Source organism: Hyla sarda, chromosome 4 (assembly GCF_029499605.1).
Source record: "Hyla sarda isolate aHylSar1 chromosome 4, aHylSar1.hap1, whole genome shotgun sequence".
Taxonomy (NCBI): domain Eukaryota; kingdom Metazoa; phylum Chordata; class Amphibia; order Anura; family Hylidae; genus Hyla; species Hyla sarda.
The window spans coordinates 407,234,714-407,253,480 of record NC_079192.1 but is presented as its reverse complement, the minus strand read 5'-3'; the positions used below and the strand labels follow the sequence as shown (position 1 = coordinate 407,253,480).

General features: G+C 46.4%; 1 protein-coding gene across 9 annotated transcripts in view; it reads right to left on the bottom strand.

Moving 5' to 3' along the window:
* LOC130267575 (uncharacterized) overlaps positions 1-18,699 on the bottom strand; it is a 45,419-nt gene extending 26,720 nt beyond the window's left edge. The window contains exons 1-8 of one of the 9 annotated variants that reach the window (XM_056517568.1): positions 18,689-18,699; positions 4,576-4,687; positions 4,277-4,391; positions 2,191-2,365; positions 1,952-2,063; positions 1,736-1,842; positions 240-366; positions 13-133 (exon numbers count right to left, since the gene is read on the bottom strand). In XM_056517568.1, coding sequence (XP_056373543.1) covers positions 13-133; positions 240-366; positions 1,736-1,842; positions 1,952-2,063; positions 2,191-2,365; positions 4,277-4,391; positions 4,576-4,672 — 854 coding nt within the window. In that variant the 5' untranslated portion in view covers positions 4,673-4,687; positions 18,689-18,699. Of the gene's footprint in view, positions 1-12; positions 134-239; positions 367-1,735; positions 1,843-1,951; positions 2,064-2,190; positions 2,366-4,276; positions 4,392-4,575; positions 4,688-8,377; positions 8,534-8,929; positions 8,976-13,857; positions 14,009-14,080; positions 14,457-18,688 lie in introns of those variants that run through there. The other 8 variants (XM_056517565.1, XM_056517566.1, XM_056517564.1 and 5 more) reach the window with 8 other exon arrangements.
* Between the last annotated feature and the right edge of the window lie 68 nt (positions 18,700-18,767).

The following is an 18,767-nucleotide window of genomic DNA, read 5'->3' as shown; positions in this document are numbered from 1 at the left end:
AGTACCCAATACCTGGCCTCCTCCAGTGCTTTCCGAATGGCTTCTTCTATCATCTGCCCAGATGCAGCATACTCAGAAGGAATAGGAACCGAGATAAGGACACCACTGTCCAGTCTGAGCTCCAAAGAACTGGCTGTGGGAGGAATATATGACAGAATATGGATGACCTGGACATTGAATCATAATGTTGAAAGACATGGTCTACATGACAAAACATTCCATGAATATTACCGTCCTACCAATAAGTTGTGCAGCCTCCTCCTCATTGCGGACACGATATGGGGCCTTGAAGCCGCTACGTGGGGTGAAGAAAGCCGGGAAGTCTTTGGAATCTCCAAATGTGGAAACACAGACTCCTTGGGTCTCCTATCAAGACAATAAAGGGGAAATTATATGAAAGTAGGGTAAGGAAGGTTCTTATTCAAAGCAGGGGGCAAGTAGAGCCTTTCAAACCTTCATAGAGTTATGGACTACATATTTTATACTTATGAAGGATACACCTGTATGTATAGCTCAATGTATACATAGCTGAATTTGTTTTAAAAACCATCTGTCCTGGAAGCATAATTGGCCACTAGGGGTAGAACAGAACAATTTCCATGTTTAAGCACCGCCCTTAAATCACAGGAACACCCTGTTTGAATCAAATAAGTATAAGCTCCACCTCCTTTTTTCTGGGGCAGTCTCACAAAATTCAAGTTTTTAGAGGGCCTTGCTGTATATAAAAAAGGGGGAGGGGAACTGGGGGAGAATGCAACCCGGGCAGTATGTAAAATGAGTGGCGATACGCACAATGTACATATTGGCACTCCTCAGCATTGTACAGGAGCAGGGAGTCCGGTGTAGCACAGCAGCACAGGGCGAATGCTGCAGGCCGTGCAATGACATCATTTCACAGAGCGACGCTCTGCTACATATGGAGCCCAGAGTGAAGAATACAGAAGGTACGGCCTCAGCAGGGAAGCAGAGGGAAGGTAAGTGGGAGTTTTAAAAAAAAAATTTGGAGGGAACATATTGGGGGAAACTACTTAATGGTGGCATGTACCTAATAGTGAGCTTTACCTAAATACTGGGGCATCTACCCAATGGAGAGAGATTACCTGCCTACTGGGGGAATCTACCTAATAGGGGGTAAACTACCTACTAGGGGCATCTACGTAAAAGGGGGTGTTATCTACCTACTGGGAGTATCTTTACCTACTGGCAGCATCTACCTAATGGGGGAATTGCCTAAGTATTGGTGGCTTCTACCTAATTGGAGAGTGGGGAATTACCTACCTACCTACTGAGAGCTTTTACCTAAAAAGGGGATGGGAAATTACCTAACTACCTGCTGGGGGCTTCTACTTAATAGGGGAAGGGGGCATTACCTACTTACCTTCTTAAAGCTTAAAGCTTCTACCTAATAGGGAGTGGGGATATTACCTACCTATTGAAGAGTTCTACCTAATAGGGGGAGGGGGAATTACCTACCTGCCTACCAGAAGCTCCTCCCTAATAGGAGAGTGGAGATTACCTGCCTAACCACATACCTACTTACTGGTGGCTTCTACCTAACAGTGGTGGGGGGGCTCAGTTTTCTGTTTTTGCCTCAGGAGCTAGCTATGGTGATACCATATTGTCATTAACAACCAAAGTCCACTTTTCTTGTTTCTGATGCAGTTTATAGGATTAAAGCTGTGCTCTGATTGGTCAGGGCCTATAACGCTTGGTAAATGCACTATTTCTCACTCACCAAATATTCCAATGTCCGACCAATGTCCAGGATGGATTTTACCCCAGCTGAAATAACAGCTACTGGTGTTCTTCCAAGTTCGGTGAGATCAGCACTGACATCCATAGCTGAAGCCAAAGAGGAAAAGATAAAGTATCCCTTAATATAAACATCATTTACCATAGATAAATACTACGGATCGTTCTACCGTGCTATAAAAAGAAAGAAATAATGTACTGTTCTCTCCATCGCGATGTACTCCACCAATCCCTCCAGTGACAAAGATGGGGATCCCAGCATGATGTGCCGCCACCATTGTCCCGGATACGGTGCTGCCTCCGGAAAGGCCCTGGAAGAGTATCAGATATCAGAATATGTCTCTTATACTAATATTATTAACAGCCTATTATTATAGAATATGCTGGAATGTAATAAGATACTTGTATTCTTCAGATTATCCGATAGTTATGACAAACCTGGCTGAGCACATAGGGCAGATCTCTCCTGGACACCTTCACACAGTCTTTGCTGGTCGCCAGGAACTCGATTTCTTCTTTGCAGAGGCCAATATGCACTTTGCCCTTTATGATGCCCACTGTCGCTGGTACTGACCCATTGGTCCGAATTATTTCCTCCACTTGATTGGCCATGCTGTCATCCAGATACATGATACACAAGTGTCATCTATTTTACACTACTACAATATAATCCTGACAAAAGAATGCGGCTCATCCACAAGCAAATCAGTAGCAAAATATGTGGTAGGAATAGTGAAATACAGGTATGCCTAAATTTCTGGTGTGTATTCCTCAGCTTGTGTACCCAATGTAAAAATTCTCTATGAGAACATATTCTCAATCTATAACTACCTTACAAGGACTCTTCACCATAGATGCTAAAACTTTGCACAGAATCTGCTTCATACCCACCCTCCAAACCAACAGTTAACACATGATGTGACAGCCTGGGGGAGTAGGGTATATGGGGGTGTAGCTGTGCGGTGACTAAAGGGTGCTTGTGTCACGATGCCGGCTGGCAGGAGGTGGATCCTCTGTGCCAGAGAGGGATTGGCGTGGACCGTGCTAGTGGATCGGTTCTAAGTCACTACTGGTATTCACCAGAGCCCGCCGCAAAGCGGGATGGTCTTGCTGCGGCGGTAGTGACCAGGTCGTATCCACTAGCAACGGCTCAACCTCTCTGACTGCTGAAGATAGGCGCGGTACAAGGGAGTAGACAGAAGCAAGGTCGGACGTAGCAGAAGGTCGGGGCAGGCAGCAAGGATCGTAGTCAGGGGCAACGGCAGGAGGTCTGGAACACAGGCTAGGAACACACAAGGGAACGCTTTCACTAGGCACAAGGGCAACAAGATCCGGCGAGGGAGTGCAGGGGAAGTGAGGTATATATATGGAGTGCACAGGTGAACACACTAATTAGAACCACTGCGCCAATCAGCGGCGCAGTGGCCCTTTAAATCGCAGAGACCCGGCGCGCGCGCGCCCTAGGGAGCGGGGCCGCGCGCGCCGGGACAGGACCGACGGAGAGCGAGTCAGGTACGGGAGCCGGGGTGCGCATCGCGAGCGGGCGCCACCCGCATCGCGAATCGCATCCCGGCTGGAGGCAGTATCGCAGCGCACCCGGTCAGTGGATCTGACCGGGGCGCTGCAGTAACGAGAGTGTAGCGAGCGCTCCGGGGAGGAGCGGGGACCCGGAGCGCTCGGCGTAACAGCTTGTTAACCCTTGCTATTCGTGATGCCAGGGTGAGTGCTCCTCAGTAATGCTTGTCCTACCGCCACCCTTCCCAAGAGCGATAGGGAGGTAGATAATAATGGATTGTCCACAACCAGCGAGTTTTCTGAAAGAGGTGTAACTTTTACTGAAGGTTTTATGCAAGCTTCATAACCGGAACAGTCTCTATACATACAACTGCTTTCTTGGAGATTGACAAAGGTTGGGACTTTAGCAATTTAGAGTCTTTAAGGTAATATGCGCTGTTCCACTGGATTTAGGGGATTTCGTTCGGTCCAGTAGTCACGCTAGCTTTAGCGGGGGTAGTTTAGAACTCACGGTTTTAGTTCAGCTGAGGCCGGTAGGTTTTCAGGCCTAGCGTGTCTTTGCAAGTTGCATAGATGCATCCTGCTAGTCCGGCAACCACGAGAGCAGACACCCAAAAGAGCGATAATTGGCTACAGCTCCCTTATATGGGCAGGGGCTGGACTAGTGCTGATTGGTCCAATACTTGTGTCAATCACCATTACAAAGGATTATGGGCAACATGTGACCCAAGGACCTCCAAAGGTCCTCCATCATACCATAGAGGATATTAACATGGTCACATGACCGAAGGTCCTGCGACGCTAAACAAGGTAAGTACTCTATACATTATATTAAATATATACTATTACTAAATATACACACTATAGAATTAGAGTAGAAGAGAGGCGACTAGGGGCTGTCCCATCTGGGGTACCCTACCTGAGTGTAGTTACTCAGACTTTGGGGACCACCACACTAGGTACGGTATGCAATACGGTACCGGGACACCACAATGACATACACCCTCACCTGATATTTTGTGGGTAGGGCATCCCATTGGTAATAATTGTGCTCTCCAGAGCCACGACCGGCTGACCCTCCGCCAGCGCCTCTTCCACACTCGGATGTATTCTGAAGGCAGAGCCTAAACAAGATATTTAGGTTCATTCAAGTAATTAAAAAGTCAAAATTTCTGTTATATCTGTTTGTCTGGGAGAACAAATCAATCTTTCTAAGATCTCTTAATAATAGCCACCCTCTTCCTCATACCATATCAGCGCACAATGCTTTCTATTTAGGAGCCTTGGAAACTTACAAAGGGAACTTACTTTGGCTTTCCAACCGTCTGTGGGTTATGGAACCTCCTGCCCGGACCATCGCTCCGGATACTCCAGAAGAACATCTTCTTAGGGCAGAAACCAGCATAGTAGTTAATTGGGTCTAATGTAAAAAAAACAAAAAACAAAGACTATAAATGGTAGTATAGCAGTATACACCTAAACCTATGAAGTGTATTGCTATAGGGGTATAAAGGTAGCACTCGGGCATAGTCAGCACTATAATACATACTTGGTTCTGTAAGTAAGAATGGGGAAATCTTTTTCATTGGAGCCCAAACACAAAAGATGAGCGTTGGCTGAAGCTGCCAATGTCAACAGTTGACCATCTAATGTGCATGATGGCCTACCACCTGCCCCTGACGGGTAGATAGATGGTTGGATTTCAACTCCCCAATCCTTTTGTTCTTGGGGAGATACGCCACATCCAGCAGATCTTGCCTTTTACCAAATATCAATGGGGCCCCACTTGAGAGCTGGTTCACTCAATGCACGTTAGCCCCTTTCTTTATGGGCCCCAAAGCAGCTGCCTGATCCAACTTTAATGTATATCTTCTCTTGGCTGAAACTATAAGGACAAGGTGTGTTAGGCCCCTTTCACATTTCCATTGTGCCCCGTCGGCAAATGCCCGTCAGACACTTTTTTTTTTGTGTGTCTTAACGGATGTTATTTTTGATAGGGCAAAATGGGAAACAATGGATCTCGACAGATCCCATTTACTATTATGGGGTCCCTCTGGCGCCATTGTTTTCTGATGGGAGTAGTGGGAGGAAAAAAGTTCCATGATGTATTTTTCCTCCCGACAGACATCACACAGCATAGCATATTCTATGGACCCACTGTGTACAGGATACATCTATAGGCTGGGCCCAATGGGCATTTATATGTATATAAACATAAAGGTACATACAGCCACAGACCCTGAGCTCTTAAATCGTGAACCCAAGTATTTGGCCGATATAAAACAAGCAGCTGCAAACATTAACACCAGAAGGGAACAATTTCAGACCTGCTGTGAATTTTTAAGCTAAGTCTGTCAGAATGATCTACGACCACAACAATAAGCAGTGTTCAAGATGTCATCTCCTTCCAGTAACTACCGAACCGGAAATAAAGCTCGCAGTACTGGAGCAGTGTACTGAAGAATAACACCTGCCATAAGGCGCACCTCGCTGATTTAAAGGGACGGTGTTCCGGCATGGGCGACTGTTAAAAGTGAAGTCACTTGTGGCAGATTTTATTGCAGAAATTTCAGTGACTGAATTATTCATGTAAATGAAGCTTTGTGTGCAGAACCCATGTTCTTGCCGCAAAAACATCCCCATTCACATTAATGGAGCTGATTTTTAGCTGCAAAAGGACAAAAAGTTCTGACAGCTAAAACTCAACATGCCCAAACCTACTCTCCCCTGGCATCTCCTATCAAGGAAGTCCCCTGTGGTGAACCAGGAGAGTTGTGATGTCTGGGGTGTTGCGGTGATGTAAGTGCAGGGTCTGGGGGTATTAACCCTTAGATGTCGTGACGCCAGGGTGTGGTTTCCTTAGTGTTAATGGACCTACCATCAACCATCCCAGAAACCGTAGGGAAAATAATGGAATGTCCACAGCAGACTTTATGAATAAACTGAGGAACTTTACTTGAAGATTTTATGCAACAGTCTTCATACATAACAGTCTCTTAAGAGGCAACCGGAATGCAGGTTCCTCATGGGTCTTGTTGGGACTTTGAAGCAATGAGCTTTGATGCAGGCCACTGTGCTACTAATTATAATATTTTAGCTGGTAGTAGTCACACAGGATTTGGTAGAATGAGCCTGGTAACTCACGGTTTAGTGGCTGCAGGTTCTTAGGCTTTGGCCTAGATGAATTGAGATTTCTGCTGAGATGTTTGTGCTCGCTTGATAGTCCGGAACTAAGAGAGAGAATTTAGTGGCTACAGCTCTTTATATAATAAGGGGCTGGACTAAGCTCATTGGTCAGCAAACCTGTAAGTCCTGAACCCAGTGAACTCTGGGTACATCACATGACCCTGGAAGGTCCTTGAACAATAGTACATTACAACTGTACATCACGTGACCTGGGAAAGGTTCTATACATATATATTTCCTATACATTTATATTATCTTTATATATTTAACAATATACAATTTATATGAGGCGACCAGGGGTAAGCCGTGCAGGAGAGCACTATGGGAATGAAAGGACTTTAGACAGGGACAGGACCACGTCCTGTACCAGGACACCACACCCCTATACACGTTTGGTGGTAAGCCAATCCCATCAAAATCAGCAAGTTCGGCCAGCACATATATTATGTTTATGACTAGAGGGAGGCTCCAGAAACACCAGTTCTTGGGGCCGAAGACTCTCGAAGACTGGAACTTGTCAGTCGTGCGGGCACATTCCCGTGATTGTCTGTGCGGCCCTTTGTTTCCATCACGGGTCTCTGCACATGCCCTATTATTCAGGGAGATGTGCGGCCAACAAATGAAATTTTGTTTTTTACGTTTTCAAAAAGAAGCCACAAGCTAATGGGCGCTGGTTGAATGCTGGTCAGAAAGCAGCAAAAGCAGGGAAAATAGACAATTTCTGTAACTCCCATTGACTTTAATGGGAGTTCTTCAAACAGCATAGTCCCAACACGCAACTTCAGGAATTACATACACAGCATAGCTCGTAGAGCTACGCCGTATGCTCAACTCCCATTGAAATAAATAGGAGTTAAGCAACTATGGACCTTCCCTGCTTTGGCTGCTTTCTCCTTGCCGACCTCCTCTGGCGACCAAGGAGGTGGCTGGGAAATGGAATTTATGAAATGGGAATAATCCTTCAAAATTAATACATCACCCATAGAGATAAAAGCAGTAGGGACAACATAATCACCGGAATCCCAACTAGTCACAAGAAAAATGTAGAAAGGACAACCACAGTATCCCAAAATACACTGCCATGCTGCCCCAATAATCAAAAATGAATATAGTGCCACCTTAAAGTCGCAGGAACTCCGCTGCTCAGTGTTTGGAGGTGGCGCTGGGAGCTTGTGATGTCATAGTACCGTCCCCTCATGACGTCACACCCCGCCCCCTCAACGCAAGTCTATGGGAGGGGGCGTGACGTTGTCACGCCCCCTCCCATAGACTTGCATTGAGGGGGCAGGGCGTGACATCATGAGGGGGCGGTACTATGACGTCACAAGCTCCCTGCACCGTCTCCAGAGTACAGAACAGTTTGTTCCAAACACTGAGCCACGGAGTACCCCTTTAATGTAACCATCATACACACACAGCCATATTACCCCCATAATAAATAACCAGGTTCCCCAAAATAGTCAGCAACAGTGTCCCTGTAACAGAAAGCCCTCCTAATCCACATCTAACGTCCCACTTCTGCCAGCCATAGGCCCATATGTGCCCGGGCATGGCAAGGAATTCCCAGTGTATCAATCTGGCACACCAACAGGTTTTCGGGGCGGATGTGCATATAAATACCAAAAAAAAAAAAAAAAAAAAGGGTCACCGTGCTCCCTTTTGGGCTAGAAAGTGATAAAAATAGTGCCACCTGATTCCATCCATAGAGACCAAATTGAGGACTTTACTTGGAGGGTTTACGATGGGAGAAGGTGTGTTTTCAGTAAAACGTCTGAAATCTATACAGATCTATGTATTTCTGGATTAAAGTTAGTGCAAAAAGTTTTCTACTTGGCACAAAGTTGCTGAAATAGTGGCCGAGGACACCAAATGAAGGCAATATTGGCAGATTTGATACAGGGGGCTAATTTGGTGCCATTCTTACCTTCAGACACCCACGCTACTTCTACAGTGCTGTCCAAGAAGGAGCTGGGGTGGGAGACATGAGTCCCTCCTATCCAAACACAGATAGTCTGTAGCTAATCATTAACGAATAGACGAGCGGGTGAGGGGAGGGGATGGACCAAGGGGCATCATGTTTGCTTCCTAACAAGGACACATGGGGAGGAGGGAGCGGGGAACATGCTGTGAGGCCTGTATGGAATCCCTGACCACCATAGAAGTGTAAGATCTTTGATGAAGTAACTGAGTTAAACGCCCTGACCTTCTCACTCCAAATCCTCCCAGTCATAATAGCCTGGTTATGGTGACCGACATAGACCAGCCGTCTGCTGTTGTGAAACTACAACTCCCAGCATGCTCTGAGAGCAGAGAGTCTCAGGTTCTCCTGATGATCAGCTGTACTTTAGCGATCCCTTAAAGAGGTACTCCGCCCCTAGACATCTTATCCCCTATCGAAAGGATAGGGGATAAGATGTCAGATCGCCGTCGGGGTCCCGTTGCTGGGGACCCCCGGGATCTACCATGCAGCACCCACCTTTAGCGGCTTCCGGAACCGCTGGAGGTCCTCAGGCTGAGTCCATCTCGACCACGAGGACGGAGCATAGTGACGTCTCGGCTCCGCCCCTGTGTGACGTCACGCTCCGCCCCCTCGATGCAAGTCTATTGGAGGGGCGTGATAGCTGTCACGCCCCCTCCCATAGGCTTGCATTGAGGGGGCGGAGCATGATGGCATACGGGGGCGGAGCTGTGACGTCACTATGCTCCGTCCCTGTGATCACCACTAATCAGACCCGGAGCGAACACGCTCCGGGGACTGATTCTAACGGGGTGCGATGTGGAAGATCACGGGGGTCCACAGCGGCGGGACCCCCGCGATCAGGCATCTTATCCCCTATCCTTTGGATAGGGGATAAGATGTCTTAGCGCCGGAGTACCCCTTTAAAGCATGTGCGACTACTAGTCGTGGCTTCAATCATGGTCACCTCAATAATTCTGATGTCCAGACATCTGACACATGGCGCTCAATATGCCACAGGTTGTGTCCAGTATTAAAGGGGTACTCTGCCGAAAAACATCTTATCCTCTATCCAAAGGGTAGGGGATTGTTACACTTCACACTCCGGCCTCACACGCACCGCCCGCAAGCGCATTGTCCCTCTGTCCCCGGCTGCCAGCGGGACTGGGATTCGCATCTCAGGACGCGCCGGCATGCGAATCCCAGCCCATCACTTACCACGCTCCTCTGCTGCTGTCTCCGCGTGCGTGTCCCCATCCCCTAGGGCGCGCGCCGAAGCTCTAAAATTTAAAGGGCCAGTGCGCCCATAATTATGTCCAACACCTGTCACCAGTCTATAAGTTCCTGCACCCCCCCCCCTCTTCCCTGCCGGATCTTCAGTGCCCCTAGCCTGAGATTAAGCGTTCCCTATTGCCTGTTTGCCTTACCCGTGTATCCAGACCTTTCCGCTACGTTATTTGGCTACGCACCTTTGCCGCCGGCCTTGACCTTCTGCTAAGTTCGACTACACTACTGCCTCTTGCTTCCATACCTCGCCTTGCCCAGCTACCGGTGTGGTCGAGCCGTGTCGGGGGTAGTGACCTGGGTGTCGCCTGCCGCAGCAAGCCCATCCTGCCTTGCGGCGGGCTCTGGTGAAGACCAGCGGCACCGTACACTACGCTCCCTGATACGGTCCGAGTCATCAGCCACACAGGTTAGAGGATCCACATCCATCTCTGTCACAAGAAAAATGTAGAAAGGACAACCACAGTATCCCAAAATACACTGCCATGGTGCCCCAATAATCAAAAATGAATATAGTGCCACCTTAAAGTCGCAGGAACTCCGCTGCTCAGTGTTTGGAACAGTTGGAGGTGGCGCCGGGAGCTTGTGATGTCATAGTACCGTCCCCTCATGACGTCACGCCCCGCCCCCTCAACGCAAGTCTATGGGAGGGGGCGTGACGCTGTCACGCCCCCTCCCATAGACTTGCATTGAGGGGGCAGAGCGTGACATCATGAGGGGGCGGTACTATGACATCACAAGCTCCCTGCACCAGAGTACAGAACAGTTTGTTCCAAACACTGAGCCACGGAGTACCCCTTTAATGTAACCATCATACACACACAGCCATATTACCCCCATAATAAATACCCAGGTTCCCCAAAATAGTGAGCAACAGTGTCCCTGTAACAGAAAGCCCTCATAATCCACATCTAACGTCCCACTTCTGCCAGCCATATGTGCCCAGGCATGGCAAGGAATTCACAGTGTATCAATCTGGCACACCAACATGTTTTCGGGGCGGATGTGCATATAAATACCAAAAAAAAAAAAGGTCACCGTGCTCCCTTTTGGGCTAGAAAGTGATAAAAATAGGGTAGGGGATTGTTACACTTCACACTCCGGCCTCACACGCACCGCCCGCAGGCGCATTGTCCCTCTGTCCCGGCTGCCAGCGGGACTGGGATTCGCATCTCAGGATGCGCCGGCATGCGAATCCCAGCCCGTCACTTACCACGCTCCTCTGCTGCTGTCTCCGCTGTGTCTCAGCTCCGGCGTGCATGTCCCCATCCCCTAGGGCGCGCGCTGAAGCTCTAAAATTTTAAGGGCCAGTGCGCCCATAATTATGTCCAACACCTGTCACCAGTCTATAAGTTCCTGCACCCCCCCCCCCTCTTCCCTGCCGGATCTTCAGTGCCCCTAGCCTGAGATTAAGCGTTCCCTATTGCCTGTTTGCCTTACCCGTGTATCCAGACCTTTCCGCTACGTTATTTGGCTACGCACCTTTGCCACCGGCCTTGACCTTCTGCTAAGTTCGACTACACTACTGCCTCTTGCTTCCGTACCTCGCCTTGCCCAGCTACCGATGTGGTCGAGCCGTGTCGGGGGTAGTGACCTGGGTGTCGCCTGCCGCAGCAAGCTCATCCTGCCTTGCAGCGGGCTCTGGTGAAGACCAGCGGCACCGTAGACTACGCTCCCCGATACGGTCCGAGTCATCAGCCACACAGGTTAGAGGATCCACATCCATCTCTGTAACAGGGATAAGATGTGTGATCACGGGGGTCCAACCGCTGGGGACCCCCGCGATCTCTGGGCCAGCAGCGGTGGCGGCATCTGGAACATGTAAGCTTGAAGCTTCCGCTTTCGTGACTTCACCCTCTATTCATGTCTATGGGAGGGGGACAGTCATCTGGCAAGAAGCAGAGTTTGCTCCATGCACGGATGACTAGGGTGCAGTGCCGCGGCGGGACCCCCGCGATCGGACATCTTATCCCCTATCGTTTAGATAGTGGATAAAATGTTAAGATGTTTTTCAGTGGAGTACCCCTTTAAAGTTCCATTGAAGTAAAGGAGATGAGCTGCAATACCACACACAACCTGAGGACAGGTGTGGTACGGTTTTGTTTTTTTAGAAAAAGCAGACATGTTTTTCTAATGCAGGACAAACTCCTTTAAAGGGGTACTCCGGTGGAAAAAAAATAATGTTTTCACGCTTAACTAGTGCCGGAAAGTTGTAGATATTTATAAATTACTTCTATTTAAAAATCTTAATCAGTACTTCTCAGCTGCTGTATACTACAGAGGAAGTTGTGAAGGTCTTTCCAGTCTGACCACAGTGCTCTCTGCTGCCACCTCTGTCCGTGTCAGGAATTGTCCAGAGCAGGAGAGGTTTTCTATAGGGATTTGCTTTTACTATGGACAGTTCCTGACATGGACAGAGGTGTCAGCAGAGAGCACTGTGGGAAGACTGGAAAAAACTACACAAATTTCTCTGGAGCAGTGGTCTCAAACTGTGGCCCTCCAGATGTGGCAAAACTTCAACTCCCAGCATGCCCAGACAGTCGTTGGCTGTCCGGGCATGCTGGGAGTTGAAGTTTTGCCACATCTGGAGGGCCACAGTTTGCGACCACTGCTCTGGGGCATACAGGAGCTTGCAATCTTGTTACGTGTGATTTACATTTTCCCACCTAAATTTTTCGGGATTCTGAATTGCCACAATTTTTTTTATTTATTTTCTTACATTTTTCTTGCAAAATGGAAAAAAAAGTGGAGTGAAACCAAAACCTCGCGCATTTTTGAAGCAACACAAGTGAGCTACAAATATTTGAATATGTCTCCTATTGTCTTTTGTTGACATTTTTATATTTCCCATTTAAAGGGGTATTCCAGGAAAAAAACTTTTTATATATAACAACTGGCTCCAGTAAGTTAAACAGATTTGTAAATTACTTCTATAAAAAAAATCTTAATCCTTCCAGTACTGATAAGCTGCTGAAGTTGAGTTGTTCTTTTCTGTCTAACTGCTCTCTGATGACCTGTCTCTGAAGCTGTCCAGAGTAAGAGCGAATCCCCATAGAAAACCTCTTATGCTCCGGACAGTTCCTGAGACAGACAGACGTGTCAGCAGAGAGCACTGTTGTCAGACAGAAAAGAACAACTCAACTTCAGCAGCTGATAACTATTGGAAGGATTAAGATTTTTTAATAGAATAATTTACAAATCTGTTTAACTTTCTGGAGCCAGTCGATCTATAAAAAAAAAAAAAAAAAAAAAAAGTCCCCAATATGTAACACTCATTGTGTCTCATTTTCTTTTCCCCAGGTCAGGTAATGAAAAGATTTTGGCTTTCAGAGTTAAGCACACAAAATACTTCATTGCCTGAATCCCTTTTGATAATGTCAAAAAGGCAGGAAAAAAAAGATGGAGAACTGGAAGCCGGGGGTCCTGACCTGCACATTCCCAGACAGATTGCTGGGTTACCAATGAGGAGTTGTTCTCCCCAATCATCCCATCTTTTCATAGGAGATGCTCCGGCACCCATCCGTAGATAGGGGGCGCATCTGTCTATCAGTATTCCAGTAAACTCTATAGATCAGTGGTCCTCAACCTGCGGACCGAATATTGTAGATTTTATATCTTGTGTACTATCTATAGCAGTGGTCTTCAACCTGCGGACCTCCAGATGTTTCAAAACTACAACTCCCAGCATGCCCGGACAGCCACCGTCTGTCCGGGCATGCTGGGAGTTGTAGTTTTGAAACATCTGGAGGTCCGCAGGTTGAAGACCACTGCTATAGATAGTACACAAGATATAAAATCTACAATATTTTACCTTATCACACCTCTGAACCAGTGTTCCCAAAGATTCGGCTCTCCAGCTGTTGCAAAACTACAACTCCCCACATGCCGGTATGGCTGATGAGAAACACGATGGGAGTTGAAGTTTTATAACAGCTGGGAAGCCACAGTTTGGGGAACACTGCCCTATAGATTGCATATAGCTTTTTCACTGTCCCCCTTTCCATGTAGGAATTACACTCTCTGGCCACTTTATTAGGTACCCCTTGCTAACACAGAGTTGGACCCCTTTTGCCTTCATTCTTTGTGGCCATAATTTCTTTAAGACTTTGGTCCATATGGACATGATGGCATCACGCAGGTGCTGAAGATTTCTTGCTACTTACCTACTGTGGGGCACTAGCAACGTACCTCCTTGGGGACATATGTGGTGTCCCGGTACCGCATCCTATACGGTACCTGAGTATAGGTCCCCATAGCCAGAGTCCCTAGGGGTCCTTTTGTATAGTCTGCCCCTTGTCACCTCTCATCTATATAGTCATTAACTTCACCACATATTCATTATTTATAAAAGTCCAACTGTACAAATGTATATAAATAGTTAATTACCTGTAGGGAGCGTAGCAGGACCTGCGGGTCACGTGATCAGGTAAACTCTATGGTATTTTGCTTGAGGACCTTTGGAGGTCCCTGTGACGTATTGCATCCATCATCCTTTTTGACGGTGAGTGACAGATATTTGGACCAATCAAAACGGCCCCGCCCCTGCCCATATAAGGGCGCGGCGGCCATTAATCGCTCTCTTGGTTCCAGGCTGTTGACAGGGAAGGATCTGCGCTGCTGTCATCAGTGAGTTTTAGGCCCGAGCCTTGCGGCGACGGCTAAACTCTTCCAAAACGTGAGTGTATCAATCCCTAAGCACTCTGCAAGATCACCGGACCTTATCTATCCCCTAAATCCGGACGGATCTGCACAATTAACCCTAAATTCAGAGACTTATTATACAATTCAAGGTCCGCAACAACTGTCAGTCGCTGAACTATATCGAGACTGTTGAATGAGACTGTTACTGTTTATTGGATGTACCGCAAGCCGTTAAGTAAAGTTATCCAAGTTCAAGTTCAACAATCTTGTGGACCTTCAGTCATTATTCACATGCACCTGTCGTTACTGGGAAGGGCGGCGATAGGCCGGAGAATTATCTCAGCATAATAGCCCTCAGCCTGGCGTCACAAACTATAGGGTTAACATTAACCCCTGATATACCAAAGCAATACCCTGACTGTACCACCCCTACCCTTGAGGCTTACCACACATACCTACTTACCACAGGGACCTATGTGGTGGCCCAGTACAGGATGGTGTTTCCCCGTACTCTCCTGTCCTGTCAGGCAGTGTCCCTCAGTGTCCCCAGGGCCCCCTGCAGTTGTTTTCCCCCATGTAGATTTGTTATGCATTTTATTGTGACTTTAATAAATGTACCATGGGATTGTTACTCAGGAAGTACTAGTGACCAGCTGACCCCAAAGGTAACCATTGGCCTCCCTGCTAGTCTCCCCCATATAAACCCTGGGTGGAGCTTCTCTCTCTTGTTCCTGAGGTCCAGTGCAGTCAAGTTGTCTTAGTGTGTGTGTCCAGAACATGGGAGGCCACAAGTCAAGTCCTGCAGCTAAAAGTCAAGTGCAAGTAAGCTGAAGTCACAGTCCTGTCAGTCAAGTCTTCTGTCTACTCAGCGTGGCCTGCACTAAACAGCAAACATGCGAGGTCTCTGTGTGACTGGTCACCTCCTTGGGCCCTTTTTGTACTGCATAGACTGTAACAACTGTCTATCCTCAGTAAAGCTACAGTTGTCCGTAACTTGGCGTCAGTGTCTTCATTTCCCCTGTGCCTAGTATAGGATCTAGCGGTATACCTTCGGGTGGTTAAGGCTAAACCACACCCTGGCGTCACGAACACAAGGGGTTAATACAATCTGCCCCTAGGGTAACAACATCTGCCCTGCACCACACACCCCGCCGCCACCACACCTACCTACTGGGGAGCACTAGCTACATACCTCCTGGGGGACGTACTTACTTACTACAGGGACCTTACTGCTGGGGGCACTAGCTACATACCTGCTGGAGGCCCTACTTAATTACTACAAAGGGAGTGCTAGCTACCTACTTCCTGTGAGGCCTACCTACTGGGGGGGGGCACTGGCTACCTACCTCTTGTGGGACCTACCTACAGGGGGCACTAGCTGCCTACCTCCGGGGGCTTGGGGACATACTTACTAAAGGAATCTACTGACTGGGGAGCACTAGCTACCTATCTCCTGTGGGAGCTTCTTCCCTATTACTGGGACCTACCTACTGGATGGCACTAGCTATCTACCTTCTGTTGCTGGGGGACCTACTTACAACAAAGACCTACCTACCTCCTGTAGGACCTACCTACAGGGGGCACTAGCTAACTACCTCCTGGGGCTTGAGGATGTACTGACTACAGGAACTTACCTACTGGGGAGCATTAGCTACCTATCTCCTGTGGGAGCTTTTTGCGTATTAGAGAGACCTACCTACTGGGCGGCACTAGCTATCTACCTACTGGGGCTGGGGGACCTACCTACAACAGAGACCTACCTACTGGGGAACAGTAGCTACTTAACTCTTGTGCGAACTTCTTGCTTATTACAGAGACCTACCTACTGGGGGACACTAGCTATCTACCTACTGTGGGACCTACCTACATACTACAGGAACTTACTTACTAGGAGTCCTAGCACCTAATTGGGGGGGGGGGGGACTACTTTCTGGGGAGGAAGGGTTTTAACTGCATACTGGGGAGGTGAAACTTGTCTACCTAATGGGAAGCCCTACTTATCAGGGGCACTACCTACCTAATAAGGGAACCAACCTTACCTACTAGAGGGGGTATTACCTATGTACTTAAATGTGTTTTATCAACATTGACGCTTTTCCCCAAGCACAGAAAAGGGGATAAGTGGTAGTGGAGGTCCGATCACTGGGAACCCCCTGCAATCTCGAGAATGAGCCTCCCAGAAGGGACGTGACCACATCCCAATCATTGTCTAGGGAAAGTAGCTAAATACAGCTGCTATATAACACTATATGGTCACTGTATCCCTTCCCCCATACAGATATTTGTATAGTTGTTCTTATTCAGTATTATTCCATCACTATTTAGTGGTTATTATATTGTTCCTGATGTGGTTGTATTATTTGGTCACTATTTAGTGGTTATTATAGTGTTCCTGATGTGGCTGTATTATTTGGTCACTATTTAGTGGTTATTATATTGTTCCTGATGTGGCGGTACTAATTGCTCACTATTTTTGATAATAATAGTGTTCCTAATATGGAGGTATTATTTGGTCACTATTTAGTGGTTATTATAGTGTTCCTGATGTGGCAGTACTATTTGGTCAGTATTTTGTGGTAATGATAGTGTTCTGGATATGGCAGTACTATTTGGTCACTATTTAGTGGTAATTATATTGTTCCTGATGTGTCAGTACCATTTGGTCAGTATTTTGTGGTAATGGTAGTGATCCTGATATGGCAGTACTATTTGGTCAGTATTTTGTGGTAATGGTAGTGTTCTGAATATGGCAGTACTATTTGGTCACTATTTAGTGGTAATTATATTGTTCCTGATGTGGCAATACTATTTGGTCACTATTTAGTGGTAATGATAGTGATCCTGATATGGCAGTACTATTTGGACAGTATTTTGTGGTAATAATAGTGTTCCTGATATGGCGGTATTATTTGGTCACTATTTAGTGGTTATTATAGTGTTCCTGATATGGCAGTACTATTTGGTCAGTATTTTGTGGTAATGATAGTGTTCTGGATATGGCAGTACTATTTGGTCAGTAATTTGGGGTAATTATATTGTTCCTGATATGGAGGTATTATTTGGTCACTATTTAGAGGTTATTATAGTGTTCCTGATATGGCAGTACTATTTGGTCAGTATTTTGTGGTAATGATAGTGTTCTGGATATGGCAGTATTATTTGGTCACTATTTAGTGGTAATTATATTGTTCCTGATGTGGTTGTAGTATTTGGTCACTATTTAGTGGTAATAATAGTGTTCCTGATATGGCAGTACTATTTGGTCACTATTTAGTGGTAATTATATTGTTCCTGATATGGAGGTATTATTTGGTCACTCTTTAGTGGTAATGATAGTGTTCCTGATGTGGCAATACTATTTGGTCACTATTTAGTGGTCATTATAGTGTTCCTGATGTGGCAGTACTATTTGGTCAGTATTTTGTGGTAAAGATAGTGTTCCTGATATGGAGGTATTATTTGGTCACTATTTAGAGGTTATTATAGTGTTCCTGATGTGGCAGTACTATTTGGTCAGTATTTTGTGGTAATGATAGTGTTCCTGATATGGAGGTATTATTTGGTCACTATTTAGTGGTTATTATAGTGTTCCTGATGTGGCAGTACTATTTGGTCACTATTTAGTGGTTATTATAGTGTTCCTGATGTGGCAGTACTATTTGGTCACTATTTAGTGGTAATGATAGTGTTCCTGATATGGAGGTATTATATGGTCACTATTTAGTGGTAATTATATTGTTCCTGATATGGAGGTATTATTTGGTCACTCTTTAGTGGTAATGATAGTGTTCCTGATGTGGCAGTACTATTTGGTCACTATTTAGTGGTCATTATAGTGTTCCTGATGTGGCAGTACTATTTGGTCAGTATTTTGTGGTAATGATAGTGTTCCTGATATGGAGGTATTATTTGGTCACTATTTAGTGGTTATTATAGTGTTCCTGATGTGGCAGTACTATTTGGTCAGTAATTTGTGGTAATAATAGTGTTCCTGCTATGGCGGTATTATATGGTCACTATTTAGTGGTAATTATATTGTTCCTGATATGGAGGTATTATTTGGTCACTATATAGAGGTTATTATAGTGTTCCTGATGTGGCAGTACTATTTGGTCAGTATTTTGTGGTAATGATAGGGTTCTGGATATGGCGGTATTATTGTGGCCTCATATCACTGTATTATAATACCATCACTATGCTGTGTGCCCTACACCTGGGAAAACAATAAGACGCTCACTTCACACATCAGCACGTGTAATGTTAATAAATTGCTTTAATTTAAAAAATATTTATTTCTCATGAATATGAATGGGATTTGTGACAATACAGATGACAATAACAACACAATCTAACATGGACGGATCTCTCAGCTTTGTAGCCATGACAACACAGGAGCATATTCTGGGCTGGGAGGGGGGGGGTTAACCAGTCC